The sequence below is a fragment of the Myotis brandtii genome, unplaced genomic scaffold (assembly GCF_000412655.1).
Source record: "Myotis brandtii unplaced genomic scaffold, ASM41265v1 scaffold44, whole genome shotgun sequence".
NCBI classification, from domain to species: domain Eukaryota; kingdom Metazoa; phylum Chordata; class Mammalia; order Chiroptera; family Vespertilionidae; genus Myotis; species Myotis brandtii.
The window spans coordinates 3,818,955-3,833,813 of NW_005366833.1; the positions used below are offsets into that span (position 1 = coordinate 3,818,955).

At 42.9% G+C, this 14,859-nt stretch overlaps 1 protein-coding gene across 1 annotated transcript in view; it reads right to left on the reverse strand.

Annotated features, from left to right (window-relative positions):
- Positions 1 to 401: 401 nt before the first annotated feature.
- DOCK8 (dedicator of cytokinesis 8) overlaps positions 402 to 14,859 on the reverse strand; it is a gene marked incomplete at its 5' end in the record, with an annotated part of 68,564 nt that continues 54,106 nt past the window's right edge. The window contains 6 exons of the mRNA XM_014546322.1: positions 402 to 2,304; positions 2,724 to 2,894; positions 9,243 to 9,375; positions 10,951 to 11,342; positions 12,996 to 13,003; positions 13,350 to 13,586. Of these exons, the coding sequence (XP_014401808.1) occupies positions 2,244 to 2,304; positions 2,724 to 2,894; positions 9,243 to 9,375; positions 10,951 to 11,342; positions 12,996 to 13,003; positions 13,350 to 13,586 (1,002 nt within the window). The remainder of the gene's footprint in view (positions 2,305 to 2,723; positions 2,895 to 9,242; positions 9,376 to 10,950; positions 11,343 to 12,995; positions 13,004 to 13,349; positions 13,587 to 14,859) is intronic.

A 14,859-nucleotide genomic window follows, 5' to 3' on the forward strand; every position in this document is an offset into this window, starting at 1 on the left:
ACTGTCCAGGATAGTAGCCACCTGCCACATGTGGCTCTTAAGCACTTGAAATGTGGCTAGCCTTAATTGATATTGTTAAATGTAAAATCTGTAAGTGTAAAATATATATACGAATGTGGCTAGCCTTAATTGATATTAAGTGTTAAATGTAAAATCTGTAAGTGTAAAATATATATACATATTTCAAAGACTTGGTATGAAAGAATGTAAAATACTTCATCAATAATTTTTATATTGATTGCATTTTGAAATGACAATATTTTGCATATATGAGGTTAAATAGAACATAGTATTAAAACTCATTTCACTTATTTCTTTTTATGATTATTTTTAATGTGGCTTGCACTATGTTTCATTGGACAGTGCTGTTCTAGAAGCAGGCCTCCTTACACTCACTTATTCACTTAGTCATTCAACCAGTATTTATTGAGGATCTTCTGTGTGATGAGCACTGGGCCAGGGAACAGCAATGCAGCAGTGAACACAGTTCCTGCACTTGGGCAGCAAGTGGCACCAACTGTGTAAAAAAAGATACCAACAGGTATCTAAAAGCAGGGACATTTAGTCAGGAATATCTTAGGTTATTAGGATTATTAGGGCTTGCAGCATTAAAAGCCAGCCCCCTATAACTTAGCACCTAAGCCTGTTGTTTGAGAGCAGAATAGAATAGGTGCTGATAATGATGGCCATCCCGAGTCCCCCAGGAAACGTTATATTCCATAGGCCTGTTGTAGACTGCTGTGTGTTACGGCTATACACATCGCATACAGAGCCTCTTCCTCACTAAATGGAGACACTTTGGAGGGTAGTGACAATGGTATTTAACCTTCATCTCACTCAGGAGTTCCCACACAGAAGATACTAAACAACATATGGAATGATATGAAATATACATCATGTATACTCATTTAAGAAAGCAATTAAGTATATAATATAGTTTAAAAAGAGTTCTGCCCTGAATGCTTAAAAAACAAAGTTTGTCACTTAAACTTAAGCTTTAGTAATTAAAAACAAAAAAAAGTCCCTCTCCAGATATAAATTCATGCAGACCTGATGATATAAACAAAAAGTTCTGGCATATCCAAATTAAATTCTGTCTCAGGAGCACCAAGAATAAGTATTGCAGAAGAGGTCCGACCCTGGACAGCACTGATTGGCCAAGGCCACAGTCACCCATGTTTCTTCATCTCTGAAGTGCTGTACAAAGCATTACGAGTTGTCAGTACAAAAAGCACAAGTTGCAAGGGGAAACTTTTTGTTTACAACTCTTAGTACATTTTTAATACCAGTCAAGGTAATCAGTCATATTAAAAATATATAATTTAATTCTCAAATAATAATTTTGTTCATCTTTCTCCTAAAGTACATTGTCACAAGAAGTCAAAGAAGACTGTATGTGATATGCATATGCTAGCGTACAGCACAGTGTGCCGATATGAAAGCAGAGATATTACCCTTTTATAAAGATAAACTTGGTCCCACTGAGGAGGAGAGAAAGAATGAGCAAGTTGGAGCATAAGAAAAAATGCAAAGCACCAGGAAAATGGTTTCAATTTAAGGGAATGCCGCTCAGAGTACCATGTATCTCCTAAATCAGTGCGAGTGTGTTCCTCTAGAAACACAGGTTAAATTAACTTACCAGTAACAATAAAGCAAAAACAACTGTATAACAATAGTTCACCGCTACCAAAAGGGTAACGAGTTCACAAATAATTAATCTGTCCCCAAGTTTCCAACCATCATGATTCTTAGATCCTTAAGGCCCTCATAGATTTGTTGAACATGGTTTGCACCCCTGCACGCTCACCCTCTTTTCCCATAAAGAGGGGATGAATGAGGTTCACTTCGAATAGGCTGGTGGGCAACTTTTCCATTTTCCCTTGGGAAATTTGGATTGATCCTCTAAATCCTAATACGGGCCAGAGGAAAGTCACCTTCCAGGTAGACAATAACTGATCACTCAGCAGGAGATGTGTGTATGACTTGTTTTGTTCAACACTGTGGAAAACGATTCTTTAATAAATACACAGGCATTCTGATTAACCACCCTCGGCTACCCTCACCCCCCCTCCCAAATGGAAAAAATACCCCATGGGGTCACTTGGACCCCAAATCTTCTAGAGTGCTGTCTGGCCAGGGAGCATGAGTCTGTCCTGCGTGGCCAACGTCCAGTGGTTTCAGTACCGGTGAGTCCTTGTCTGGGGTCGCAGAGCCTCAGTCTCCGTGGGTGTAGACAGCCTTTCTTAGCTGCCTTGTGACAACTGGGTTTCACATTTCCTGAAACTAGATCTGTGGAAGGAGTCTCTGAAATTAAGGAGAGAGAGAGAAAAAGAAAACAGAGGTAAGAAAGATCAATTCGCTTTTGAAAGAGAGGGAAGGGGAAATCACCCACTAGAAAAGGACATCAATCACGGGGTACTCAGTAACTAATAAGAGAAGGTGTGAGATCCCTTCACACTGTGCCAGAAAATACACGGGCGGGCGGTAAGTCAGCCTGGGAAGACGGCTGGCCAACAGCCAGCAGGAGGGGTCCCAGTGAGGTTAGGAGAAGGGACAGGGGGGATCAGGATGGAAGCAGAACAGACTGAGCTCAGGCAGCTCCCCTGACTCTAGCCCACTCCCAGCCCTCCCTCTGAGCCCGTGTGCAGTGGAGTGTGCCCTGTTGCTGGGCCCCAAGCCCTTATCCTTTACCCCAGGAAGAGGCCTTCTCCGCCAGCTCTTACCTCTTTTGACTTTCAACTCTGAATATCGGCTTGTAGAGATCTGGAATTTTCCGCTCGATCATGGGCCTGAGGTTCTCTTTCAGCTTGTTGTAGTTCTTTTTGAGTTCCTGCTGATATTCCCTCTGGTCAGCTGTGATGAGACGCTTGTTTTTCTCCACGGCCTCACCACATCTGAGATACACATATCAGGGTGGGGAGAAAATGAGGTTTCATTTCATAGGTGTTTGAAGCATTTAGAAATAAGGGATGACGATATGATTAACTTTTTTGTTGTTGTCGCTATAAATTCTCACCTGAGGATATTTTTCCACTGATCTTTAGAGAGAGTGGAAGGGAGAGAGACAGAGAGAGAAACATCGATGTGAGAGAGACACATCGATTGGTTGCCTCCCATACATGTCCTGACCAGGGCCAGGGATCCAGCCTGCAACCAAGGTATGTGCCCTTGACTGGAATCAAACCCAGGACTCTTCAGTCCGCAGGCCGATGCTCTATCCACTGAGCCAAACCTGCTAGGGCTCAATTAACATTTCTTGAGTAACCCTCGGAGTGTTTGCAAACTTGACAGCCTATCAGGATCATCTAGGTAGCTTTTAAAAATGCAGATTTCTGGCCCCACCTCAGACTTGATGAATCAGAATCTCTCAGGGGCAGCACCCAGGAATCTGTATTTTTGAAAAGTTGCCCAGGCGATACTGATGCTCTGATTCACTATGTGCTAGGCGCTATTCAAGGAACTTCATATCCATTATCTGGTTAATTTTTTCAGCAAACCTGGTAAGTCTATGTTTATCTTTATGTTGTCCCTGAAGCTCAAAAATGTTAGGTTCTTGCCAAAGATAACACTGTGAGGAAGTGGTGGATCCAAGATTCAAACTCAGGTCACTGAAGAATGGAACCTCTTATGCTCACAAAAACGTCCCTGTGATTTATGGTGACAGGGCAGACACAGCAGGTGCCATTCAGGCCCCTCCTGCTACCTACACATGGAAATGCTGAGAAAGCACAGCAAACATTTGTTGAAAGAGAAGGGGAAACCCCAGGTGCCAGAAAGGAAGAGAAAAAGCAAAATCAAAGTGACAGCAGAAGCTGGTGCCGTGGCAGACGCAAGGAGGACCGCCTGTTAGGATGCTAAGATTGCCTACAGGCCCTGGAGGGAATCTGTATTTTTGAAAAGTTGCCCAGGCGATACTGATGCTCTGATTCACTATGTGCTAGGCGCTATTCAAGGAACTTCACATCCATTATCTGGTTAATTTTTTCAGCAAACCTGGGAAGTCTATGTTTATCTCTATGTTGTCCCTGAAGCTCAAAAATGTTAGGTTGCTTGCCGAAGATAACACTGTGAGGAAGTGGTGGATCCAAGATTCAAACTCAGGTCACTGAAGAATGGAACCTCTTATGCTCACAAAACGTCCCTGTGATTTATGGTGACAGGGCAGACACAGCAGGTGCCATTCAGGCCCCTCCTGCTACCTACACATGGAAATGCTGAGAAAGCACAGCAAACATTTGTTGAAAGAGAAGGGGAAACCCCAGGTGCCAGAAAGGAAGAGAAAAAGCAAAATCAAAGTGACAGCAGAAGCTGGTGCCGTGGCAGACGCAAGGAGGACCGCCTGTTAGGATGCTAAGATTGCCTACAGGCCCTGGAGGCTGGAGCAGGAGGTGGGTTTCAATGCCCACACAAGGTAAGTGAGGAAGCCTTGGCCAGGGCAAAGTGGGATTCTGCATATGCCACCTGCTAATAGTTCAGAGCTCTGAAAAGCTACCCCATCTGTGAGAAAGGGTCTAGAAAAAGGCTGCAAACTGTCCAGAGAGGTGGAATGGAAGTTTATTATCAGCTTGGGGCCATTAATAGGAAAGAAAGTCACCTAAAGAAACTGAAATTCTAGGCTTGTACCACATGTGGGTATGAGTTACTAATTTACATTCCTCTCTTGTGGGTGCTCTCATTAACTATAAAACCAGACCAAGATTATTAAAATACCTAAGGCTTAGATGGGAATAGATGTAAGGTTGCTTTGGAGGAACAGTTTCTTAATCAGGGCCCATGGGCTACCCCTTGATAGAACAACCCTTACCAAAGATGAACTCACAATAAAAAATTACAAACCACCGAGGAAACCAACTACCATGAGGGAGAACCAACAGATGTAACAAGGAGGAGAATTACCCCAATAAGAATCAGAGACAATGGAATAATGTAGAAAAACTAAAGTTAATATAGATGTCTAAGAAGAGGTATAAAATCCATGATTTAAAAAGTGGAAGAGTATGAAAAAAGAGACCAGGAAAATTTCAGAAAAGAACCAAATAGAACTTCTAGAAATAAAAATGTAGTCACTAAAATAAAGAGAAAAATCTCAATGGACAGTTAAACAATAAACTAAACACAACTGGAGAACTCATGAACTATGTGACAGATCTAAGGAAACCATCAAAGAGATAAAAAAAAATTTTAAATATGAAAAAAATGGTTGAAAAATCTGGAGATACCATAGAGATGCCCGATCCACATCTAAAAGAAAGTTTAAAAGAATGCAAAACGAGTAAGAGGCAATATTCTAAGATAACAGCTGATAATTTTCCAGAATTGAAAAGAGACAGAAATTCTCTAATCAACAAAAGCAGACCGATACCTAGCCCCACCATGGTGAACCTGCAGAGCATTAAAGAAAAAATATTAAAAACTTGGGTTTATTGCCTGGCCAGTATGGCTCAGTGGATTGAGCATCAATCCCATGCATCAAGAAGTCACCAGTTTGATTCCCAGTGAGGGTACATGCCCGAGTTGCAGGAGGTGTGTGCAGGAGGGGGTGTGCAGGAGGCAGCTGATCGATTTTTCTGTCTCATTGATGTTTCTAGCTCTCTCTCCTTCTCCCTCTCTCTCTAAAAAAATCAATAAAACATAAAAAACACAAACTTGTGTTTATTGAACTTGTGGACAGTCAAGCCTAGTTTTTTCATGGTTTCCCACAGTATGGTATATACCAAGGAAGAAACTCATATTATTTAAACATAATAAATCTTGCCCTTTATACTGTTCTACTCGAGGGAACTTACAAATCAACAAACCTTGAAGGGATAACATAATGGGTGAAATTTAGTCATCCTTCAGATGACTAGGATTCCGGTGATCGACGTGGTTTAAACTGTTTTCCTAACAATGGTGCTAAATTTCACTTAAGTTATGGGGATACTCAGACCTGATTATCAAATTCTTCCTGTTACCACTGCACACATTTTCAGGATGACAGTGGGGCAGGGGAAAGCTATCTGGCTCAGGCAAAAATAAATCTATGGCCGTAGCTTCATCACAGAATTAGCCCACTGTGGAACATGAAGTTGATTTAACTCAGCCAGGAGCCAAAAGAACTCCCTTAACTGGATTTTTATTCATCTTTTAAGTTTGACATTAATTGAAGCAAATTGTAGGATATCTAAGGTTTCAAGGAAGGGGAAGGAAGGGCATGTAGCCTTTGAATCCTGAGAAATCGACATCGCTCTTGTTATTTTTTATGGCTTCTTAACGGACAGTTAGGAGCTACTACATATGTAAAATACAGTCAGTTTCAGGGTGACTCTGAGGCCCAGGTTTGTAGCACAGTATGGCTACAAGAGGCCGGCGAGAGCTGACTGCTAACTTGAGGATGTCTACTCTAACACAAAGGTAAAATTAACTAAATCCTCTGTAGTCTGTGTTATCAAAAGGAACAATAGCTAGCTAACATATACTATGTACTATCTGCCCTAGCCTGGGCTAAATGCTTTACATGCAGTCAGAGATGGGGTTGAAACCCAGTCGCTACTCCTCAGTGCAATGACAGCCATTGGAATCCTGTTTTCTCATCTTTAAATGCTTAGTTTAAATCCTTAAACTAAGATATTGTATTTCCCAAAGTGCCAAAATCTCCTGTTTGATGAACTTTCTATAAATACATGGACAATAACTTCTCTCAGGCTGTTCACAGATCAAAAAAATTAATTTGTTATGGAAGAGCAAATCAAGGGAGGATTTAATGTGTGGAAAAATTAGCATTCACTTTAGGCTAAAGGTGAAATACATTAAATGCATCAGAAAGGGTACATTTTGAAACTTAAAATTTAGCTCTTAGTAATTATGGAAGTTTATTTACCATATCCTCTTTTTACTGTAGGTATTGAGGAACAGACTTTTAAAAAAATTCTTTATTGTTTAAAGTATTACTTAAATCTCCTTTTCCCCCCATTGACCTCTCCCCAGCCACTCCCACCCTCCAGCACATGCCCTCACCCCCCTACTGTCTGTGCCCATTGATTATGCTCATATGCATGCATACAAGTCCTTTGGTTGATCTCTTTCCCCCCTCCCTGCCCCTCACCCACCCCTCCTTCCCTCTTAGATTGGACAGTCTGTTTGATGCTTCTATGACTCTGGCTCTATTTTTGTTCATCAGTTTATGTTGTTCATTATATTCCACAAATGAGTGAGATCATGTGATATTTGTCTTTCTGCAACTGGCTTATTTCACTTAGCATAATGTTCTCCAGTTCCATCCATACTGTTCCAAATGGTAAGAGTTCCTTCTTTTTATACAGCAGCATAGTATTCCATTGTGTAGATATACCACAGTTTTCTAATTCACTCATCTGCTGATGGGCACTTAAACCGTTTCCAAATCTTAGCTATTGTAAATTGTGCTGCTATGAACATAGGGGTGCATATATCCTTTCTGATTGGTGTTTCTGATTTCTTGGGATATATTCCTAGAAGTGGGATTACTGGGTCAAATGGGAGTTCCATTTTTAATTTTTTGAGGAAACTCCATACTGTTCTCCACAGTGGCTGCACCAGTCTGCATTCCCACCAGCAGTGCAAGAGGGGTCCTTTTTCTTCACACCCTCACATTTTCAGAACTTTTCTTTTGGGTTTGAAAACTGCTAAAATCTAGTCAGGATGGTTAAGTAACATTGCCAGTCAATTGTATGCTGTAAATTACAAGCCTTAGGGATGGGATCTTCTTTTTTCTAACTGGAAAAGGAAATGATGTAATACAACATGTTATTCTACTACTGAAAATCTTTAATGATTTTGCTGGTTTCTAGAATAGTGTAAGTTTATATATATACTAGAGGCCTGGTGCACAAAATTTGTACATGGGGTGTGGGGAGTCCCTCAGCCCAGCCTGCACCCTCTCACAATCTGGGACCACTGGCTCCTAACTGCTTGTCTGCCTGCCTGTCTGATTGCCCCTAACCACTCGCTTGCCTGCCTGATCACCCCTAACCACTCTGCCTGGCTGATCGCCCCTAACTGCCTCTGCCTTGGCCCTGCCGCCACGGCTTCATCCGGAAGGACGTTCGGAAGGTTGTTCGGCTGTCTGGTCTAATTAGCATATTATGCTTTTATTATTATAGATGAAAGAAGAATAAGCCATGAGGGTTAGATCCACATGATGGATGAATGGCCTTAGGAGAAGAAATGCCAGAGAGCTTTCTCCCTCTTACTGTCTCCACAGTAAGATGGATGCAGGGAGAAGGTGGCCATTTATAAGATGGCAAGAGGGTCCCCACCAGGTACTGAATCTGCTGACACCTTCATCCTGGCCTCCCAGCCTCCAGCACTGTGAGAAATCAATGGCTATTGTTCAAGTCACTCGATCTATGGCATTTTGTTAGACCAGCCGAAGCTGACCAAGACAGAAATATAAGAAGAAATTTAAACACAGATTGGCTCCAACTGCAGTGTCTAAAAGGGTTTTGGTGCTTTGGGGAGAAGGGGCGGAAACAGAATGTTGTATCTGTCCATCTTGGGTCCTGAAACCCTGAGGTGTTTTTTCTTATCGTAGGAAAAGGTAGGAGGGGATTGAAGTCCCAACTTGGCAGCCATCTGAAGAGCTGCAGAACGGGCTGCAGCAGTGGGCCTGCCAGCTTCTTTATGGCTGAGTCAGAAAGGCCAGGACCCGCTGCAGTGCGCCTGGCCCGCGAACATTTCCGCTATTAGCAGTCAGTGTCGGAAGGTGCACTTATGTTCACCCTGCATATCTGGGCTCATCGACCTGCAGCCCAAGTCTGCAGAGAAGCTGGGGCTCACTCGAGGGAAAACCTGAGTGCTGCTCACTCCCCCAGACATTTTCCACTCCTGGCTCACCTCTGCTGCCTGAAAGAAGGGGGGGCGGGGCAGAAATAACAAGATGCAAACCACTGGACAAAATCGTTACTCTATTCATTAAAAAGCTGTCACATGCCGATTGGACCTGAGAAGCAATTAAACAATGAGGGGAAAGGAAGGCTCCACACCTACCACTAGTATTGAGGTTGCAACTGACAGATCATAACATTTACCAATTGTAAATGTACATGTCGATGAGTTTTACTGAATTGGGTGAGTTTTACTGGAGATTCTGATTCAGTAGGTCTGGCTGGTGCCTGAGAATTTGCCTTTGCTGCAAGTTCTCAGGTGCTGCTGACACTGCTGGCCGGGGGACCACACTTTGGGAACCTCTGCTCTACTGAACTCCTGGCCATTTCCCTTCTTACCGCATGATGAATTCCTTAAAGCATAATCTCAACTTGTTGTGATGTCGATAGAGTTTTGGGTCAGCTGGAATTTCGGCCAAAAACACTTGGGCTACTTCCAGTGGTCCCTGAAGGAGAAAGTAGGAAAATAATACTCACATTGGAAATAAAACGACATTACTTGGAAGAAAATCTTGGCACGATTTCTTAATTTGAACATTTAATTTTGTAGTTGGTTTGATCAGAACAAATAAAAATATAAAGGGAGGTCTTAAACTCTTCAGGGATCTTTGATTCTCAAGGAGGAGTCTGGAGTTTTCAGAGAATACTCAGAAGCATAAATGTATTTTCTTAATCAAATGCTACTAATAATAGGTTGCCTTGCATATATAAAGATAACAATACTACATCGAAGAGTATGTGTTTTGAGTTGCTTTTCTAAAAACGGGGATTGTCTTGCTCCTTCCATTCAGATTCATTTGCTCAGTTGCCCTAGAGGGGAATGTAGAGTACATATGTAGTCCACGGTTGTGGGCTGATACAGTCTTCTATTTTCATCAAAGGATTGAGACTTACAAAAGCAAAAGCTTCCTAATACTTTCTGATCTTGGAAATATAATAGTCATTTCTCCTCTCGGCTATTTTTGTTCCCTTGACGTTATGTGGACACAGAATTTTGCAGGGGAGTCCAATTGTGTTGAGTGAGGAAAGAGTCACAGTGCTCAAGAGTTTCTGAGTATGGAGGTGTGGACAAGAGCGGATTTAGATCTGAAATTAAAGTGGTCCATTGGACAGAGTACTAAGCTGGCATCTTCCTCCATCTGAGACTGGGTTAATTAATCCATGCTGAATTTGGGAGTCAGGATTTTAATGGGTCTGAGAAGATCCAGTCTGGTCTAAAGTGGCCCAAGAAGCCTGATCCCAGGTCACTCCTAGTTAGCAAGGCTCCTGGCATGCTGGCTTCATCTGATGACTGACCCAGCAGTTGCATGTTCCAGACCCTTTCCTCATTCTCCTACAGGTTTCTTAGATTAGCCTCAAGCCCTGCAACAACTCTGGCTAAATTGGTCATGACTAAGCATTCTTCAATAGGACCCCAGGTCTCAATCATATTGCTGAGTCTGGTCCCAAGTCAGAAAATGCTACTCCTTAGATCAGTGGTTCTCAACCTGTGGGTCGAGACCCCTTTGGGGGTTGAATGACCCTTTCACAGGGGTTGCCTAAGACCATTGGAAAACACATAATTACATACTGTTTTTGTGATTAATCACTATGCTTAAATTATGTTCAATTTGTAACAATGAAATTGGGGGTCACCACAACATGAGGAACTGTATTAAAGGGTCGCGGCATTAGGAAGGTTGAGAACCACTGATCTAGGGTAAAGCATCATGATTCAGGGATCAATTGGATGTTGGAGGCAGTTCTCATGGAGGATCCCCCAGGCTTTGACCTGAGACCTTGAGTACAAGAAGGAGCCATTTACCACAGGGAAGGGGCCAGAAATGAAAGTCTGGAGGGCAGGAGAGAGACCTGGGCTGCACCAGAGTAACTGAGGCCTAGGTGTGAATAAGACAAGCCAGGGCGAGGGCACAGCAAGAGGAGACAAGGCTCAAGTCACACCAGGGACCATACCAAGCTGGACACTGCCCCTCTGGGTAAAGTAAAACTCTGAGACCAGGACCCCGTCTTGCTCTTGCCTACCTTGTGCCTCACCTTCCTTGCTCACCAGCCAAATCAGCCTCTTGTGTCCACAGCAAGCTTGGTCTTCCCTTATAGCCTTTGCACTTGCTGTTCCTGCTACAGGTATGTCTGACTTCTAGACTTCTCATGACTCGCTTCATGTTAGGTCTCAGGCTTATTATGTTCCAAGAACTTTGCATACGCTTACTATTTACTCCTTTAAACAACCTCCTTATTTTCTCCATTTTATAGTCCAAGAGGGAGTTGTAAGGTGAAGACAGTGCCATAAAAATGACACAGGTAGTAAGCGAGAAGGCCAGAATCTGATCGTAATAATGTCTACATTTAAAATCCATGCTATTAAAAATAGAGCACTCAAGATTTTCTTTCCCACTATAACGCAAGATTTTGGCATCAGGTGTGCCTTCTCCAACTACCCTGAAGGTGCATTGCATTCCTGGTAAAGAGAATTCTCTTAAGGGTCAATCTGCTGGCTGCCAAGTTCTGCTGGTTTAGGATATGATCCTTCCTGAATGTCCTGGTAAACAGAATTCTCTTAAGGGTCAATCTGCTGGCTGCTAAGTTCTGCTGGTTTAGGATATGATCCTTCCTGAATGTTATGAGTGAATTCATGTCCCCCTAAGTTTGTATATCAAAGTCTTAAGCCCTAGTACTTCAGAATGTGGCCTTATTTGAGATAAGGTCTTTACAGAGGTAACCAAGTTAAAGGTGGACATTAAGAAGGGCCCTAATCCAGTATGACCTATGTCCCTATAAGAAGAGGACATCTGGACCCAGAGACATGCATAGAGAGAAGATAATATGAAGACATAGGGAGAAGGTGGCCATCTACAAGTCAAGGAGAGAGGCCTCAAACAGATCCTTCCCTCACAGCCCTCACAAGGAACCAACCCTGCCAATACTTTGAATTTTGACTTCTGGCCTTCAGAACTAGGAGGCAATAAATACAGCAGATCCCTTCTGTTATTTGAGTTACGCAATGTGGGACTTTGTTAAAACAGCCCTAACGAATATATTGAAGTTCTCAGAGAACAACAGATGGCCAAGAAAAATTATAAAGGCTCCTCTTGGGACCATGGGTTTATTTTTGTGCTATGCCTTTATGTCCTAGTGTTCCAAAGTCCAAAACAATAAGAAATACAGCAGATGCCTTCGAAACCATCCTCCTCTTAACGGAGTCACTAGTTCAGGCTTTCCTTGCCCTTGTGAAACCCACTATCTGATGCGCTTGCTGAACACCTGAGCATGTGGGCCACTCTCCAGTGAGCTCAGTCACTTCTGCTTCTGCCCGGTGGGTGTGTAGTCATCACAATTCACCTGTGTTTATTAACCAACTTGATTATGCCTGTTATACTTGTTATTTGAATGACCTAATCTAATAATGCTCAAACTATGGGTGTGGAAAGGGAAAGAGTTGTTTCTATGAAAACCAAGCTGATTGCTTGGGCAAAGCATTATGAAAAGTAGTTGCTATAAAAATTCCTGCCATATTAGGTGTGCACAAGACAACTATAAAAGGCTAGGGTTAAAAAAAATTCATAAAAATCCAGGAGGATTCTGCCAGCAAGGATCTTTAAACTCTCACTCTGCTTTATATAAATAAAAACTGAAAGTTACAGACAGTGCATTATGGGTGGGGTTTACATAAGACAATGCTGAATTGTGATAGCCCAACCCCAAATCACAGAGAAGGTTTGGCCCTGTATAAAATAAATGACAAATAAGTGTACATGGATGTGTTTTAAAGTAAAACTAAAATGTTTAAAGTACGGTTAATTTTGAACGATCTGTGGCCTGAGATACTTTCTTGATCAGTCCCATGGATGAGACGTCTCCCATACACAGAACCCCAGAAGAGAGAGGGGTCCTTCCTGTCAGTGTGCAGATGAGGAAACTGAATGAAGACAGGGGGCTGAGCAATGTCGCAGGAGGAAGCTGGGTCTGGGAGGCAGTGGGCCTCCTTATCCACTTTGCATGGAGCCCTTCCTCCAGCTTCACCCCTTGTCCCTGGGGCTGCTTGCCTGCCGTTCCTGTCTCTAATAACTAACCACCCGACTGCGCCTAACTCACCTGTAAGCCTTTACAGATATAAAGACTTAATACAAAGTGTTTAAAATGTAAATATATACAGTTCATACAAATGTATCATTAAAATACATATTTGAATTATAATTCTGTAAACATTTATATTAAAGATAGAACTTTAAAATAGAAACTACTTAAATATAAAGTAGTGCTATGAAATATGTAGCTGCCTCAATGGAATCCCCTGGCACCACAAGAATGAGAGAACAGCCACTAAAATGGTATTTCCAGTGTGTCCCTTTTTAGATTTCACTCCCGTCTGCCATGAAGGAGGCTTGTGCTGCCCACTCATTCGGTGGCAGCCTCAGTCCAGAGCCCATCCCCAGCGGGGACCATTACCTCCTCCTTCTGGATGACGCTGATGCGGGTCTTGATGTAGGGGAAGGCGTGCATGGTGGTCAGCACGGTATTCCGCCGGTACTGCTCATGCAGCTCTCCCCGCGGCCGCCCCTCCAGGGTGAAGGGGGTGGTGTACATGAACCTCCGCAGATTGAAATTCTTCTCAAAGTAGGTTACCCTGTCTTTCATCTCATACTCATCAAAGTAAGGCTCCACAAAGGTGATTTGTATGTAGGCCTGAGGGAGAAAAGGTAGGGGAAGGAGGAGTTGAGCGATTCTGCAAACAGCCAGCCAGGACGCACTGGAGAGGCATGCTGGAACCAGCGCCGAGGCACCACCCTCTGAGTTCCCTACGGCCACAGAAGCTGAGTGCATCGGGGAGACTTCAGCAATCAGCCAGGCCTCCTCTCCACCCCAGGGAGAGACAGCACAGCGAGAAGGAGAGGGCAGTATGTCTCTGTAGAGTCACATCCACAAGCCACCCCTCCTGACTGAGCCAACTGGAACTTGGTATGAGAGTTTGCAAACTGCTAGTCCAAAGAGACAAACGTTCCTTCCCAGAACAACCATGACTGCTGCACATTTGGTAGCATGGCCAAACGAAATGAAACTGACAACACCAAGTGCTGACAAAGATGGGGAGCAGCTGAAACTTTCATACACTGATGGTGGGACTGCAGAATGGTACAGTCACTTTACCAAACAGTTAGATTACACTGACCACACGACCCAGCAATCCCACTCCACGTGCATCCCCAAGAGAAATGGAAACGTATGTTCAAGTAAAAACCTGTACACAAATGTCTGCAGCAGCATTATTCAGAATAGACAAAACTAAAAACAACCCAAATGTTCCTCAAGTGGGGAATGGATAAACAAATGGTGGTACATCCAGGCAATGGGATACTACTCGGCAATACAAAGAATCAAACTACCACAGCATGGATGAGTCTCAAGTGCGCTGTGCTAAGTGAAAGAAACCAGACTCAAAAGGCTATCGTGGGATTCCATGGATTTCCTGTAGAATGTCATTGACATGACGTTCTGGAAAAGGAACAATTGCAGAGACAGAGTACAGATCAGTGACTGGCAGGGGCTTAAAGCAAAGAGAGGAAATGGCCACAGAGGTGCACAGGGAAATACTTTGGGGTGATGCAACTCTTACATATCTTGATCATGGTGGTGGTTACATGTGTTTGTCAAAACTCATAGAACACCAAAAGAGCCAATTTTTATTGCATGTACCCCATTAAAACACACACACACACACACACACACACACACACAGAGTGAATGAGGGCACTTAACTAAGAAAGAAGGTCTCTTTAAAAAACTAAAACAATGACAATGACCATAGCGTTTACAACACCCGCCCATTGAAATGGATGGGTGAGGTCACTGATCTCAGAGCATAAATCACTATTTAGTGTGATGAAATCGGGTCATAATTCTGGGTTCAGTTTCTTATTTAAACTCTTACAACCTACTCAGGGCATTTTAAAAGAGGGAA